The sequence below is a fragment of the Sceloporus occidentalis genome, unplaced genomic scaffold (assembly GCF_023333645.1).
Source record: "Sceloporus occidentalis isolate IW3139 unplaced genomic scaffold, rSceOcc1.0.p SCAF_159, whole genome shotgun sequence".
Taxonomy (NCBI): Eukaryota; Metazoa; Chordata; class Lepidosauria; order Squamata; family Phrynosomatidae; genus Sceloporus; species Sceloporus occidentalis.
Window position 1 is genome coordinate 1,368,880 of NW_028317139.1, and position 18,216 is coordinate 1,387,095.

General features: G+C 38.8%; 1 protein-coding gene across 1 annotated transcript in view; it reads left to right on the forward strand.

Annotated features, from left to right (window-relative positions):
• The first annotated feature begins 1,155 nt into the window (after positions 1–1,155).
• LOC149280152 (protein Shroom2-like) overlaps positions 1,156–18,216 on the forward strand; it is a 96,140-nt gene continuing 79,079 nt past the window's right edge. The window contains exon 1 of the mRNA XM_089500770.1: positions 1,156–1,356. Within this exon, the coding sequence (XP_089356896.1) occupies positions 1,156–1,356 (201 nt within the window). The remainder of the gene's footprint in view (positions 1,357–18,216) is intronic.

Here is an 18,216-nt window from a genome sequence, read left to right on the forward strand (position 1 = left end):
AAAAATAATTAAAATAAATGTCAACTTTAATCCAAGTCTTGTTAGTGGTTGACTTAATGCATTTGCCCTGTCTAACAGTTAAAGCAGGAAGAAACAAAAAAAGCAACAATGTTTAGACATTGTTACAATGACACACGAATTCTCTCCAAGGGATAATCAGTGAGTGATTGCTAAGCAGGAGATGGGGGGAGGGGAAGGAGACAGCAGGGAAGCCTTGCAAACTCCCTTGGTCTCTTTTATTTAGTGTCTGCACAACCTTAAGGCAGCTCCCAATCGCCGATCGCAGTCTAACAAAACAAAAATAAGGGATCCCTTGTGACAAAAAAAAAGCAACAGGGTGAAGGCGAAAAACAGGAAAAATCCAGAGCTGATTGTTCATTCACGTTTGAAGCAGGAAGAGAGAGAGAGAGTTCTCCTGAGTCAGCCCTGCACAGTCACCTCTCTGTATGAACATAGGAGATCGGATCTTCAGGTTGTACCAGGAAGGGAATCCAATTAAGGAAACTTTGGATCTGGAGAGGTCCCTCTTTGATAGCACTGCCACTGGATTTATTCTGGATTTTCTGTTTGAACAGGTGGCTTCTGGAAAACTCTGCAAAGTGAAAATAATAGGAAGAAAGAGGAGGAGGAGGGGAGTCACAACGTTGTGTGGCTGAGGCTTGAGTGAACAGGATCCAGAAGCACAGATCGTATTTTTTCATTGCTGTATTTTGCACAGAATCCGAAAAGATCCATGTCACCTGCTCTCATGAGTGCCACTGAAGACAGGACATGGACATTGTGCTTGGAGGTGTAGCAGGCCCAGGTTGGACTTTTGGAGAGCATATGTAGACAGGGACCAGTTTTTTTTATTACTTATTTTATTTATTGTTTTCCTTTTAATAAGTCCAGATCAACTAGTTTTATACTTAAATGTTCAATACTGCCTGCCCATGACTTTCTAGTGCTCTAAGAGCTTCAGAAAGTGAGTTGTTTCTCAACCGAGATCTTAAGTATAAACAAAGTATCTATTGGCTGCTTGAGACTAAATATTTCATTTTTTCAGAATAGCTGGGAAGTTTTTGATCACCATCTGTTTATGGAGTGGATTCTGATTTAGGAGTTTTATTGACCTTTGGAGAACTGGAGATAGGAGTGTCCCTACTGCCCAAGATCATGGATAACTTGGACTCAAGAACTGGACAGGAGAGGTTCCTAAGTCAGGATATGAGGCTGCATCCAGGGCACACGGTGATGGTGGACAGAAAGACTCTTGAAGGTTACAGGCTTGTGGATGTATTAATTACCGGTGGAGCTCCTTGGGGATTTACCTTAAAAGGTGGGAGAGAACATGGAGAGCTTCTGATCATCACCAAGGTAAGAGAGTCTGTTGATCAGGGGATCAGAAAAGTGGTTAAAGACACTTCCTTTACTCTTGTACTTGGAACACTTTCTGTCCAACTTTATAATAAGATATCCAATGACATACAACTTTCTTACAGGTGCTGTGCTAACTTTTTTGTTTTAGTGTAATAATTAGAATTTTGGAGGTGAGGCTTCACTAGTATTTTTTTTTAATAAAAAAAAAGGGGGATGAATATTGAGGGTGCTGTGTCCCATAATGTTATATTTTATTATCTTTTATTTATATAGAGCCAACAATTTACGCAGCCTCTTGCAGTACATACATTCAATAAAAACTAGTATCGACAGACCAAAACAAACCGATGTTTTGCTTGTGTGCTTTCATAATTCCAGCCATGTCCAACTATAGTTACACTTTTCCGTCACGGGGAATAAAATTTTGTATTTTTCGCAAGAATCTATACCTCTCAAATATTCGGAACTGGTATGAACAGTGCAACTTTGTATGTCTTTATCGCTCATTCAGTATGATTCAGTTGTCGGTGCTGCCTGCGATGTTACAAAAAGGACCACATTGGGTGCATCTACAACAGCAACTCAATTTCCAGAAGCCCTGAACCATCTCTGCTAGTGTTAATGTGCAAGCGAAATACTGTTCCCCACTTGCTAGCAGGCACTAAGGGGAACGCAGCCGTTCAAGCTTTGAAATTTAAATCTCCATGGTACAACGTGAGAGGTTTCCATGACCACTGGATCAGCAGGGATACCCCTGCAGAAAGGTGTGTCAAATCTGGAATAAAATCTGCTTAAAATTCCTACATTGCCTGAATTCATTACATAAACTAAACCAAGTAACAAGTACAAAGGCCTAGTTGCTGGCACGCCAGAACCTAACTAAGCTGAACCCTCTTAGCCAGCAGATGCTAATACACATGATGAAGGTTTAGTAGTCGTGTGACAGAAGGGACGCGTCTGGCTGTCCACTCTTTACCGCAAAATTATCGACAGATTCAATAAACGGTAATAGTCAACCATTTGTGGACTGAAGTACTTGTATACACCAGTTTAATTTCTTTATTTTGTTCTCTTTTGTGATCGTTAATTATTTATTTTTAAAATTGCTAAAAAAATTAGGGTTGCCTCCTAGGCACAACCTTATCAGCGGACAACTTTGGGCAGTGTGAGCAGGGACAAAAATATGTGTATTTATTATTCCATTTTCAGTTGGTAACGCAACACGCAAAAACTTCTGAGACCATACTTAAAACACACTATATGTGTGGGTTAATACTCTTGAAAGCTTGTATTTAAAATGGAATGTTAGTCCAAAAAAAGGTATTAATCTTTTTTGCGGTACTCCATATTTTTGTTAAAAAAATAAATAAATATATATATATAATGTTAGTACCAGCTGTGACTGGAACTTAAGGATTTGAACCCAGGTTTCCCTGGGATCATTTTCAGAGGTGTAGCAGTCCGCACAATGTCTCTGAACTACAGTTTTAACACCTGGAGGCTGAAATACAATATATAAATTATATAACCTTTTAGGTTTGGAAAAATACTGGAACATTTTTTATATCTGTAGTTTGCATCAAGCATAGATATAAACAAATGGTTTGGTCGTAGGCTTTGCTCCGTTGTTGGCTGTACCAAGTAGTGTTTCATTTTTCCTTTGTGGCGACGTCTGTTTTGAGAAAAGGGCAAGTAACACAGGCCGTGTGTGAGTCACAGTGCCCATAAAACATGCATGGGGGTGCTCGAGAGGTTGCCTAGTGATGTTAGGCTGGCAACTATACACCATGGGAGATGTGGAACAAGACAAAAAAAAACAGGAAAAATAACTAAAAAATTGACAAATAGAATACATAGTCTAAACCGTATCAGGGTAGTTAATCACTGATTTCACTTGAGATTAATTAAGTAAACTGTGTGTTTTAGTAGATACAGTAAGATTACATTTTATATAATATTACAATTTTTAACTATGTTGCATGAAATTTGCTGAGCCTTGGCCTTTCATAAAGGATCATTGGGCTCCATCTCAACTTGCTGACAGCTCATGGTTTAGTAAATAAATATAACTGTCATAGAAGAGTTGGCATCTTCTCCATTTTGAGGAGTGCATGAACGGAATGACGGGGCAACTCTGTCCTCAAATAGGTATGGAAGGTCTTACTCGACAACTGGAAAGGCCATTGCAAACGTTTAGCCTCTTCTCGATATTATGGGTCAGCACAGTACAGCCATGAGCCGTACGGTGTGCCACTCCACTGTTTGGATAAACAAACGGAGCCAGTATATTTTATTAGCTTTTAAAGGACACTTGCATCTTAGATGCAAAAAAGGAGATCAACTTCAGTTGTGTTTTTCAGGTCTGTGTGACATGGCGAATAAAATACACAAAAAGATATGTGCAAGGTGGTTTATTTGGAAAAAAAATTTGGTTTTCCCCCATAAATATGTGATCATATAAATTATACCCAAGAATAGAAACTCATGATTACATATATAGCATTTCCCGATTACAGCGAATGGGCGAAGCTTGTGTAATGGCCTATTATTTCCTGGATGATTTAATTACATTAGCCAGTGTTTGTTCTCACGGCTTGAAAGTAAATCCATGTTTCCAGACTTAACAAGCACTTTATTGTGTTCATTCATCATTTTCAGTATGGGTTTATACAATCAAAAGAGAAATTACCCACATGTTTATTGTGCTTCAAAAGAACAACATTTTACAAGCTAAGTATGGAAAAGAAATAATCTAAGGGGTGGATGAGACTACCAATTATCAATTATCTGTCTTTAATGCTGTTTATTCGTGAATCTTTTTTCTCTTGGCAGCCCAGACCAGGAGGCTCGTTTTTTGTTACGTGTGTGTGTGTGTTGTTTCAGGATTACCAACAATTATAAACCATGAAGCACAACTTTCTGGGTTATAGAATGAGCTATCCGAAATCTGTAAATCTACAATTAAAATGAAAAAAAGGCCATGTGGTCATATATAGCTCTTCCACAGAAGCTCTTTCTGCAAATACAGGATCTCTCGATTAATAATGAAACACGATAGCCACTACACTACAGAACTGTTTCTTGTGCTTTTGATAAGGAACGAGCTTTGCCTGCTAAATCTAGAAAGTCGTTGGCTTAATAATTGTTAGATCTGCCTCATGGAAATGGTATGCTAATATTATACAAGGTATTTGGTTTCTGTTTTATTTATTATAGAGGGTTTCACCTGTTTACGCTCACATTAATATGACCTTGAACATCCCTGAGGAAAAACACCTTTGTGTTCCAACTGAGAAAATGCCTTCACGTTGCTTTCCTTTACCTGTAAAGTTGTTGATGATTATTGTTGAATGGTTCGTGCAGCCTTTGTAGGGGTGGGAAAGAGAAGGAAGGGAACTTCAGGACCGAAAATGCCATCATAAGCTGCACTGATTGACAAACACAAAGTCATAGGTAGTTTCAATAACTTATTTTATAATATGTCAGACTGTAACAGCAACAGTTCCCTGTAAGCTTTGCCTTTTCTCAACCCTTTTCACAAAGAGGTTGACATGATGATATGAAAGATGACTTGTTCTATCTTGAAAATGAACACAATAATACTAGATGGGCCAAATGGTTCTTATCTTCTGTCACATTCTCTGTTTCTGTCATTATCCACATTGGAGCCAATGGGAAGGAGCACATTTTGCAATAATGTGTGGGCAATAGGATGGGAAAATTTTTGGGTGTGTGCAGACAAAACAGTGAATGTCTCCCTCCACTTGTGTTGGTTTATAAAATCCCAGACCGTTTCTTGGCATTTGTGTATAGTAAACAAATGAGTGATAAACATAAAAAACATATTAAAAATACATAGACATATTTAGACAGTTAAAGAATCAATATAAATGTAATAGTTAAAAAATAACAGACTCAAGTGTTATCACCATGACATCATAAAGGGGACCATCCAGTTCCAAGAAAAATAAAATAAAGATAAAATGGAAATCTGGTTCCCAACCACCTTGTGCCCCGCTCTATATACCGTATTGGCTCGAATATAGGCCGCACTTTTCCCCCCCACTTTAAGTCTTTAAAGTGGGGGTGCGGCCTATATTCGGGGTCTAGCGCCCGACGCCCAGGACATGCAGTTCCGGGCAGGCAGCAGGGTTAGGATACAGATCCCCCGCAGCCAGGGCCGGCCCGACAATGGAGCCGAGTGGGGCAACCGCTCCAGGCGGCACTTTTTTTTTTTGTTTTTTTTTTTTTTAGAGAGAAAGGGGCGCCGAGTGGTTTTCGCTTACCAAGCTGTCAGTACCCGCTCGGCGCCCCTCTCTCTCTCCTCTGCGGCGAGTCTTCCTGTTCGGTCTCGGTGCCTGCTTGTAATGCTGAGTGCCGGTGCTCAGCATTACAAGCCGGCACCGAGACCGAACAGGGAGACTCGCCGCAGGACTGCTGAAAGGTAAGCACAAGGGGGGGGCGAGGAAGGGTAGATAATTGGGGGCGGGGCAGCAGGGACGGAGGGAGAGGAAGGGTAGATAAGGGGGGGGCGGCATTTTAAAATTCGCCCGAGGCGGCATTTTGCCTTGGGCCGGCCCTGCCCGCAGCGGTGCAGGAGACCCGTATCCTACTCTCTGATACGCTCAGACAGCCTCCCCTGCCAGCACTTCCCACAGGGGGAGTGCTGGCACGGGAGATTGTCTAAGCGCATCGTGCAGACGTTCACCGGCAGCGGTGAACGTCCGCACGATGCGTTTTACCTCTGCCCCCAAGACTTACCAGAGCAGACTCCAGGGTGTCTTGCGGGGCCGGCGGGGGACACCTACGCAATGTTATGGAACCAGAATAAAAAAAAAATTTTCTTTAAAAAAGCACCAAACTTTTAGGGTGCGGCCTATACACGGGGGCGGCCTATATCCGAGCCAATACAGTACATATAAAAAAACCTTTCTTGCCCCAAAGTACAAAAATAAGAAAAAATAGTGTAGAACATAAGGGGGGCCTTTTATGCCCTTATAAAATAGCAATATGCTACATGTACTTATTACTAGACTTGTGCATTCGTCTTCGGGCGAACATGAAAACGAACACGAAGAGTGCGTTTTCGTGTTCGTTCCGAAGACACGCCGAAGAGAAGAAGACATCTTGCTTTCTTGTACAAGTGTTACTGGAAAATTTAGGAATAAAGTACAAGAGGACTCCCTGATGTGAATCTTAACTTTTAAAATAAATTCCTGTTTAATTTAAGGGAATCCAGTTATTAAAAAAAGGAGTCCATATTCATTTTATAGGTTTAGTGATTTCATGTGTTTAATATAGGCCATAAATGGCTTAATGATTTACAACTCTTATTTGAGATCCCAATTCTCATCTCAGCATATCGCATTTTTTTGTTTGACTTTATTATACGTTTCCAACAATCAATGATTGTAGCACAGGCTATCTCTGTTATTAAACACCTACTGATTTACTGTATTGGGCTAATTTGGTCAGATTATTACCCACAGAGTAAAACGAGTCCTGCACATATTTAGATTATTGCTTTCCCGGCCCCCTAACTCAGCAAAGCACATCTGTCGCAACCTATGCCCTTGTGGTATACTCTCTGCCAGGCAGCTCTGGTGCTGGCCTATGGAGAATTGGGGTTAGGAGGTTAATAGACCCTACTGTGTGCAGAAAGAGCTCCTTGTGACTTAAACATTTTAATTTTACAGTTTTGATTTTGTTTGCTTCTTTCTAGAAAGGAATGGTTTATTAATGTTTTGTACAGTTTAGGAACCATACACATTTAGGCACCAACCTGATGTTTGGGGAAAGTGTTTTGCAGATCATTAGCATGGCAGCTATAGATCAGCGATCTCCTTTTTAACTGTTCCACTGAACAGTGGTGCTACATGGAGCCTGATCAGACCTAGTTGGCCTAGGCCCACTACACCACTGGCATTAATGAAAGAAAAACATAAATATAATATATAATAATAGATTAACTCTAGGAAAAACTAATGTCAATAATAATTCAGTATGTCACAGGGTCTGATCAAGGGTGCCTTATAGTAAGGTGATATTATATTGGACATTGGAAACAGGTCCCTGTGGCTAGATTAGCCAAATAGGTAAGTGAAGGTCTTAATATAGAATGACTTTAAAGATATAACTTGCAAACTAATTTTTTCTAGCCTTATATTAACTGATATAGGGCATATTAAATGTCTTACAGTACTCTGCATAATCAAACATTTCTAAATTTCACAGAATTTTAAATTATAATCTTGCTTTAGTCCATAAATTGAGTGCCTCTATGATACGGAGCTGGAAGCAAAACTGTTTACTTTACTTCAGCAAACAGAATGGTTATTAGTGTATGATCAATAGGCGTGGTATAAGATTTCATTCATTAGTTCTATATGCATTTGCACTCGTTGTAATTAAATATGTAAGAAGATTGTCCTTTTTAAAATACAAACCTTCAGAATTTAAATTAGCCAATTTCTCTAATTGCAGCTCAATTGAAACTAAATTATTAATTGACTGGGTCAGGTGAGCACTGCAGTTCCTAAACAATCAAGAAGATGAAGCTGCTGAAAGAATAAATAAAAGCTAACAGTTTGTCTTGATTCAAGTCCAAACTTGTTTTCCTGTGGTGGTTGGATGGTAGGTTCCATGACATCATCCTCATGTATTGTCTTTAATGTATTGTCTTTAATAGGTCATCAACAGAAACGATCAGTTAAGTTCTATGTTGACAGTATCCTCTTTATATACTATTTGCATAAAATACTTATTGTACCGAGTGAAGCAGATTGTTCCTATTTCTCCACTTTTGTTTTATTTGTATTCTGTGGAGCACATCCAAGATATACTTTTAATTACCTCCATTAGCCAACACATTTTGTTTTTCTCACCTGAAATGAACAGGAGCCTAAGATAATTAACTAGAGGCAGAAACCACGTCTTAGCTGTCATGCAAACCCTAGTGTGGCTCAGGGCAAGCTCTGTGCTTCAACCTTTTTCATATTAAAAGGACACGCTAGTGCCCCGTGCAGCTCCCCCAACAAAGAATGCATATTATATACTTTATATGTACTTTAAGATTCATTCTTTAGCGGAAAGAAAAAATAAATAAAAAGAACACCTTGAGTAGAAGCTGCACCTCCAGAGCCACCGTCCATCCCTCCTCAGTGACTGGCTTAAAGCAGCCGGTCACTGGCAGGAAAACTCCCCCCAATGTATTATGATCATACCTGGGAACTCTCCGGGTTTGACCCGGAGATTTCCCGGGCGAGCGCTGCTCCTCTGGTTCAAGACCCGAATCCTCTGACACCCCGCTCCCCGCCAATTTTTCCCTTGAAATGGGGGTGTTTCCCACCAAGGTCAGCGTCCTGCCGGAGCCAAAAAGTTCCCAGGTATGATTATGATGTGTTAATGTTTGCACATACATACACATGTAAATACGTCCACTGCCATTGTAGAATTGTCATCCTTCTGGGTTTATTAGAAAAGAACGAAGAAGAGCCGTTGTTACTTGGGAAGGAGCTTAAACTGTTGGCGCTATATAAATAAAGGATAATAATAATAATAATAATAATAAAAGGAGCTAGAAAGTTTCTGGCTTATAACCTTTCACCGTTAAATCACATGAGCGCTTATCCATGTAGGCCCGGTTCATATTTCCTTTTTGCCCTTTTGTAGAAGTTTTGTGTGTAAGTTTTCAAGATAAAACCTGCTCTTTTGCATGTATTTTAATACGCTTGCCATTTTTTGTTCAAATTCTTGTCAGAAGGACGCGGATCAGTCTTTGTTTAAACTGATATCATTCATGAAATGTGCCGAATGTAGGTAGCGCTTTGCATAAAATGGAGGGCCCCACAATTTCCACTGACTGCCGCAAGTATGTGAGTTGAGCGTCCATTGGCTACTAGACTAGATTCATTTTAACTAAATTTGCCAATTTTGTTAATTCGTATGAAAGTCCAAAAATGAGGAGGGGTCCTAATGAACAAGCAAAAATAAAGCAGAGAGCTCCAAATGTCTCTCTACTTTTTCCACTGACTGTTTCCATCTCCCTGTCTTCTTTTCCGCAGCATTGCTTCTTCTCCTGCCACTTCATGTCCTTCTGTCCTTTTTTCACCTGTTTCTCCCCAGTCTCAGCATACGTTATCCAGTTTCTTCCCCAAAAAAGACGGAGCCTCTCCTCACACCCTCTCCCCTTGATTGGAAGAACAGGGGAAGGCTGTCCCTATGGTCCTCACAGTGGCCCTGCCATTTTGTGGAAGTTCTCCAAGAGGCCAGAATACTGGAGACGCAGAGAAAGAGAAGCGTTTCTGCACCTCTCTTTTACCTCAAATGTCTCAAATGTCTCTAGCATCTTGGAGTATCTGAATAATGGAGCTGATACCAAGGAGGAGCGGACAAAGAAAGAACACAGAAGTAGAAAGAAGACTATATTAGAAGCATACAGGGACACAGGGTTGTCAGAGAAGGTAGAGAGACATTAAGAGAGATGGAATGAGAGAGTGTGAGCATGAGTGAGGGTGAATGGGCTCTAAATTTTGTCCAAACCGAAATGAGAGGAAATGGTCTTTGCTGGACAAATGGACCAAAATTGAAAATATGCCCAAATAATTTTTGGTTTCTTTTGCACAAGTCTAGTGCCTACTACCCTACGTATTACAACCACACTTAATTTTATCTGCTAACTTAGAGTTTAAAATTGTAGGTTTTTCTGCTATGTTTATATGTCACCTTTTACTCGCAGATCTTAATTGGCTTTGTGGCAAAGCTGAACTAGTCACTAACATATCATTTTCCCTTTGGGACTTCTTAAGTTAAATAGTCCTTGTGGGGGTTAACTCCAAGGAATTCTGATGTTTGCTGTGATGTAATAAAAAAAAAAAATCTTGCTTTTCGTGTAATGAACCAAGGTCAATCAGATTGAAGCTTTTAACTTGAATAAAGCGAGTACACAAGAGGCAAAAATACTGTCGGGAAGGAAACATTTCTGTAAGAGTTTCAACTCCTCTCTCTTTACGTAAGAACCCTGTCTGTAGGCAAGATATCAATGGAAGCATGGGCTTAATGCCTGTAAGCGCATGCTGGTACAGCGAATTCACTGATCCCTAAAAGAAAATGCATTCGAATTGCCTCATTATTACAGGCAGATTATACATTCGATAAATTGGCACTGATAACATAAATTGATTTATCCTTCTCCTTAAACTAGGGAGTGATCAGAGATCTAGAGCACGTGTTACTGATTTACATTCCTCATTCCTAACAAGTATTGTCATGGCAAATATTTAGGTGCCTTTTAACTACATACAACCATGTATTGTGGGGAAATTACTGGTTAAATCTATAGATTTTTACAGGCTACCCCTCCCAGTGCAGAATAAACTATCCTGAATTCTATTATGTCAGCTTTAAAAATCGGTAGACTTGATGGACTGATTGTTTCTTATCTGCTGTCAAATTCTGTTTCTATATTCAGGCACTTACCATTGACGTTGTTTTTTTAGCTGGTTTCTTGCAATGTTAGGTCACACAATTATGCATCACCTACTTTACTGAGCGCTGCGTAAATTGTTGGCGCTATAAAAATAAAAGATAATAATCATCATCTGAGATGGATGCAGTTATGTTGTGCATGGATAATAACCCTGGATGTGCTGCCTTGGGATCCAGATTGGGGAGGTGGGTAGAAAAAACCCCAAAAACATGAGCTATGTATCATAATGATGCCTATTATTAAGCGAAAGTGTGAAATATGTAAGGGGCTTTCCGTTTACTCCTGGTTATGATTTTGTAAGAAAAAAGTTTCTCTGTCCTACGAGCCAAGGTGCTACTGCATTGAAGCTATTAGATTATGTGATCTCTCTATGTGAAGTTGATTTTAAAATGCCAAAACCCTGACCTAAACTGTTGCCATTATAGGGACAAGATTAGATTTACTAACCTAAATTAAAAGGTATTTTTGGGCCCATGAACACATCCCCATCCAAGCAGTCCTCTGCCCCTCAAACACTGACTAGGGACCTTTTCTTCTTTTGTACAGTTTGTTATTGTGTGTGATTACATTTTTTTTTTTTTTTAATTGTAACAGTGCTACAGAATATGCTGGCACGATATAAATTAATGTAATGAAGCCCAGTTTAATTATTTTAAAACAACCGTTCTCAAAAGAAGCCAACACAAAGGAGCTGACTTGAAAGGAACAAGACCGAGCTATAACCATAGAGATTACTATAAAGTGGCACGAAAAGTTAGGAGCCAGATTTAAAAATCTAGGATCCCTTTCTATCTCCCTCCTGGAATTACCTGTATGTTTTATTACGTTTATTTAGCAATGCTAAAAGTGGTACAGTTTGAAAGTGGACAGGTGAAAGATGGTTTGTATGTTCTTTTTTGTCATATCCTCCCCTTCATGGTTTACACTGAGACCTTTATTCATATAAAGGCTTGCCGGGACTGCTTTGAATTCCTTCTAGAGTAAAAAATCAATTTAATAGGAGTGTATGGGAGTGGTACAGACATTTGTGTGGGAGCTAATGCTGCCTTCAGAGGTTAAAGCTCCCATTAGAAATGTGGGGAGTGTGCTGGTATCCAGTAAAGTGCTTTATTAAAATTATCATTACGTCCCAGTCATTTTTTATACTATGAACAGACAAGCATATTCATGTTTTAAAGATAGGAAAAGTAATTATAGTTGGCTGATAAAACAGATATTTTTTTAAACGGTAGTACCCTTTTGGTTTTTTCGTTTTTTCTTTTATACGTTTTGAATTCTATTGGTTCATGTTTGCCTAATGGACCAATATCAACAAAATATCAGAGTGTATTTGTATCAATATAAATTGTGAATGCATATGTTTCTGTGGTGTCAAGAACAATGATACAAACATATACTCAACATTCATGAGAATTTTACGTAAATACTTGATTTCTGGGTACCCTACCCATTTTTAAGGTCACAAGGTAAGTTATGGACCTCAAAAATTCCACGTCTGTACCTTTATAACAGTTCAACCTTTGGTCAAACAAAGAAGTTAAAATAGAGTGTAGAAGAAACATTGGTTATGTTGTGCGTCACTGGCCACTCTCCTAAAAGGGATCCCTCGTTTGGGAAAAATTGCCAATTTTTAGATGCAATGGAGCATATCTGGGGTCGGTGAATTCCAAGCCCTTGTAACAGAGTCTCATATGATATCAGCCATACTTCCTTAGCTGGGGGCCATTGAGTGAGAATACACCTTCAGTTGCTTTTTAGTTCCTTGTTTATCTAACTCGCTTTCATAATCGTAGCATGACATGGTGATGAGTGTGTTGTGACCTCACCCATTGGGAGGCTTAACTCTAACTGGTCTTAAGTGACACCTTTTGTTCCACATAAATAGTTAAGTTAGCCTATGTTATTTTACAATGATGCTTTAACAAGGCAGTTCCATTACTTTTTATCATCACGATTATACGTTTATAGATAGACATAGTCATAAAAAGGGAGCCTGAAAAAATAAGTTATGTATAAATAGTCGACATTCCAATATAGAAATAACAACAATGGGTGTTTTACTAACATAACAACTAACATGGGAATACTCAAATATGTTTTTTTATTTCTACTATGGCTGTATGTATACAAATGGACTGTTAGTAGTAGTTATTAAAATTAGAGTGGGGTTGGCTCAACAGCTAAAATTCATTGAATCTTCTCGTTCAGGTGTTGGTGTCAGCATTCAGGAGCTTTACTGAAATAAGAATGTTCTGAGTTATAGAGGGACCTTTCTGAATTGACTTTAACATGTACATTTTGTGTTTATCAACTTTATTGTTTCTGTTTTCTGAGAAAAATAAAAATCCTTAGTAATGAGCACTCAAGTACTGAACATGTTAAGGCTTCATTAATTTTTTTACTTAACCTTCTAAGTGACAGCTAGAAGCTTTACACAAGGAAATTACATTCTTGGCAGTAAGTTTCTGTTTATTATCTAAATAAAGACAATAGGTTTTCATCTGTGTTGGTTTTCCATTTCTTTCCACATAAAAATGTGCCTTTCCTTTCATTTGTCTTAATTTTGTATTTTTTTTTCTTGTTTTTTATAACTTGAGAACCTCAGACATATTTTTAAATATCGTATCTAAAAAGATTATGATTTGCTTTTTAACGTATTGTCTCTTGAATATTCCATTGTTCTTGTATGACAGGATAAATGAATGCCAATTTCATGGTCCATTATTTATGTCTTTGTTTTGACACTTAAACACCATCCATCTTGTCTCCTATTTTCTCTCTGTGTAACTTTCTCCTAAAATGTTTCCCCTTCCTGGCTTAACTCTGCCAGTTAACATCCTCTGCTATATACATGGTTTTTCTTCGACCGCCTCACGTTTTGTGGGAGCTAAAAATGCTGGTGTCAGCAGTAGGGTTGTTGAAAAAAGGAAAACAAGACTGAAAAAACAGGAGGTCCATTGTAATTTTGGAGTATATGACACCAATGAGTAAATCATGGAATTGTGGTGAATGTTTTACTATTTCTAACAATGGGAGCTGGGTGCCCCAGCATGTCTTGTCTCATTGTGGGGGACTTGGCCAGGGGTGACTCTTACAAGTTATTAAAAAATAATGTGTAAGCTAAGGAACAAAATACATATGACCACTTTCATCCTATAAGGGACCCCTTACTTCATATGGGCTTTAACTAGCTGCTTAATTCCCATATACCTGTCAGGCAGTATCTATGATGTTCTAGCATGTGCTGGGCTATGACATTATAAGCATACCTGGGAACATGTGGGCTCCAGCTACCTGGTGCCTACCCTTGCGAGACAAGGCTAGGGCTGCCCACTGACGTCAGTGGGCGGTCCCGCTGCGATCAGTGGTCATTCCTGCCGCTGTCCGCTAATATCACGGGAAAAACACTCCCATTTAAAGGGCAAATGGGTGGGGAGTGGGGTGTGTCAGGACCCCCCTTCCGTGAACCGGAGGATTCGGGTGTTGACCCGGAGATTCTGAGAATCTCGCATTTCCTGTAGTTCTACAGGCCAAATGCGGAGAGTTCCCAGGTATGAGTATAACCTTACTTGGAAACTTTCCAGCATAGTCTACCTGAAGCTCTCCCTCTTCTGGAGGATCGGCTGACCTGGAGACCATAGGGAGCAGCTCTTCACCCAGAGATATTGCGTCAAAGCCAGGGAGTTCCTTAGTATTGGCATAAGAAAATACCCTGTGTATTGCATCTGTATGCATCAAAAGCTATGACTTGGAGAACGGTTACATCTGTTGAAGGAAACAAACTTCGACCCCTATTGTTAAGACTAAATACAATGACTTAAAAGTAAATGAGATTTAAAGAAAACATGCAGGATAGTGTAAAGTGAAATATGAAGTGTACAACCAGAGTACGAAGTAACAAAACTGAGAAGCAAAGGTTGGGAGGGCAAGATGCATGCTGTAACCTGACTCTTTTGAATGCTTTTTTTCTGGGTTTGTCCAAATAAGATATCAATCATAGTTTTTTATGTGATTGCATTAGTACAGTTTGGGGAGATTTCACCTTTTTAGGCACAGTGGGGCATCTGTCCGATTGCTTACTCTTTGACAGCTATAGACTAATAGAAAGGAATGTGCAGATGTCCCACATCAAACATCTAAGTCACATCTTTTACTGTTTATACAATAGCAAATCCTTTCCAGGTAGGAGACAATTAATTATAATAAGCAGTTGATCAGCCGGTTTTTGTATTTCACCTGGAAAAAAAGTTTTCACATAGGGTGACATTTTTGATTAAGATCTACTTTTTGTTCATTAATGCCACCATTTTTATTACAAGCATCAGACTAAAAACACATTTTATTGTGCCGTTTTCTTTTTAAAAACAGTTCTAGTTTGTGTAATATGTTTTCAGACAGCTGCATATTAGCCTTTTATACGTATTCTGGCCCTGTTATCTTGGCCAAATCTTCCAGACAAACTCCTCCCTGGCACACTGCCTGTGCTAAACAGAATGGATCATTTTTAATAACTCGGCTAATGAAATAACCGACACTAAAGTACGTTTAGTTCCAATAAATCTGTCAGTGCTCATAAAAAGTGTGTGAGTATGTATATGTAAGTATGTGAGCATGGATGTGTATATGTAAGAGGAACTATGTGTTAACATGGGTGTGTAAGCGTGTGTGTTAGCATAAGGTTGTAGGTGTATATGTTAGTATGTTAAAGTGTGTATGTGTGAGAGCCAGTGCATATGTGATTTACTGAGTGGTCAAGGGGCAGGTGAGGCCACTTGGCTTTACCTGCCCCTTGGCAAGAAGGTGCCAACCCTGGGCAGTGGTCTTTTTAGAATTATATTGATGATGTGGAATTATATGTCATTCCTAACCTCTACTTTTTGCCTACCCTTCAGTGGGTTTGTCTAGTTATTTGCAACCTTGATTTGCATTTTTGTTCTAGCACAGGCTCCTCTTTGAATCTAATTGCAAAGTAATAAGGGAAAAGAATTACTCTTTCAGTTCGCTTTCTTATCATTCATAGTGGTTTGCGATTTACACTGAATTTGAAAAGATCTTTACTTTTCTGTCCCATGTCATGGCAATTTTTTTTACCTTGTCAAGTGTAAGTGCTATACTATATGCTGTATGATTATATGGTGTGTATGTGTGTGTATATTATATATATATATATATATATATATATATATATATATATATATATTGTAATCATTTAAATTCACAATTTTTACATTCATCTGTTCACTGTCACTCGTTTGTTAGAGATGAAGAACTTGTTTTGTTTGGCAGAAACCCAGTTGGCTTGATCACTTTTGTCTTCAGTTATAATTAACTACTATGTCAGATTCAGCCTATATAGGGACTATTGATATGTTCGAAACAGAGAAACAGATTTGATTCATGGCTTTGACTTTTAGGTGTTCAATCAGAAAAATATTTACTAGATTGAGAATGTGGCTTTAAATCCATACACCCAGTTAAGAACAACCTTCTTGAAAACTCAACTCATAATAGGTCACATCCAACTTTTATAGTATGTCTTCAGGTCACTAGGCTCCTTGAAGCTGTCATTGAGTAGGGCTGTACATTACTCTGTTTAGCTGGACATTGTTTAGCGTAAGTGCGATCAGGATTTCACGTTTGTCTAGCACACTGTTGTCAGAAGCATTTGTATTATGTGAAAACTATTATCGTTTTGAAACAGAAAAAAATAATAAAACTGTGGTGGGAGTTCTCCTGTAACGTACCATATGTATAGCATTGCAGGAGGCATGTAATCCTCCCTGAGGGCCTTTTAGTAATAATCCGGGTAAAATCTGTTTGGTCAAATTATTATGGCCCATCCTTCATTAAAGACTCAAACCTTAATTGGTCCTTGGTCTTGTCTCATATACAGGATATCCATATGGCTATGCTATATATATATATATATATATATATATATATATATATAATGTCACACGTATTTGCCGTGTTTTACAGAATTATTAATTCTAGGCAACTATCCTATTCGTTTATAACCCAATTGAGATTTCACGTCTGCTATTATTGTATATATTATTTTTCCATATTTGTCATTTTGGAACTGGAAGCAAGTTGCTTAATATCAAGAACTTCTTCTGTATAATATTTTTAACAGACTGTCTTCTTGAACTGAAAAACCTTTTGAGTAACAGTTTGAAGCGTCCAATGGTATTTGAAGAGCTTTAGCCCAGTTTTATATGGTGAGGTTTTTTTTGATCTCAAAAGAAAGAATTCAGTGGTACCAGGAACCGTCACATAATGAAAAAGCGGTTAGAACGTGTAGCAGATTCTTAGAAACACGCCAGGGCCATCTGGCTTTGATACCGACTTTGATTAAATATACGGAACAGCTCAGCTGCTATGACAGTTGCCAGAGAGCTGAACTTTAAATATGGCCTAAGACCCTGCAGTGAGTTAATCTCCTTAATGCCTTATGGTCACCTGATCTTAATGTAGGTTGCTAGCCGGGTCTACAGTACTACTTTGTTACTTTTTTAAATGTATTATTTAAAAAAACAAAAACCAATGGAATTCATTACCTAGTGAGCGATTGTTTTAAAGGTTTACACAGTGATGTGTTCTGTTGGCAGTCTAAACACAAAGCATATTTATTATATTGTCTATGTTAAACTACAGTAGAGCCAAAACAATATAAGTATTTTAGTAAGATATTAGTGAAGTGTAAGCATTAAGGGGAGCCATTTTGTGTAGATCATGTAATGCCTAATTATTTCTTTGCATTTAAGTATATTACATTTGAGATCAATAAACCCCAGTGGTCGTGGGGAAACCGTGATCACTTACGCCAATTAGTTTTTATTTTAATACTAACTTTGGGAGATTATCCATTAGGCACCCTAAGTATGTGACCGGGGGGGGGGGGTCTGAGTTCTGGGGAGTTGTGGTGCTCTGATTGATAACCTGCCGACGCACTGCCGCCGGCAGAATAGAAGTAGCTGCCTTGTGCAGGGAGACGGGCACGCCTGCTGCGTCATATAACAGGACCCTGCAGAGTACAAGTACAGCAGCTCTCGTCGCAAGAGTGCCAATAGGCTGAGATATTTTTGTGTGTGCATGTGTTCAGAGGCTCTGCACGGAGTAACCGGGCGTGTGGCGGGGTTCAATCCTGAATGCAACTGCTAGGGGAGAATGGAGAACTTTGCAGATCTATGAAAAAGATTAATGCCCCTTTAATTCTTACAGTTTGTTTTGTATCTTTTAATCAGGTTTGGTAGAACACTATTAATATGCATATACCAATGTATGTGTAGATAGATCATCATATCTATATATGTATTGGTCTTAATTTTAATGTGATTAATGTAATCACTGTACCCCTGTTGTAATAG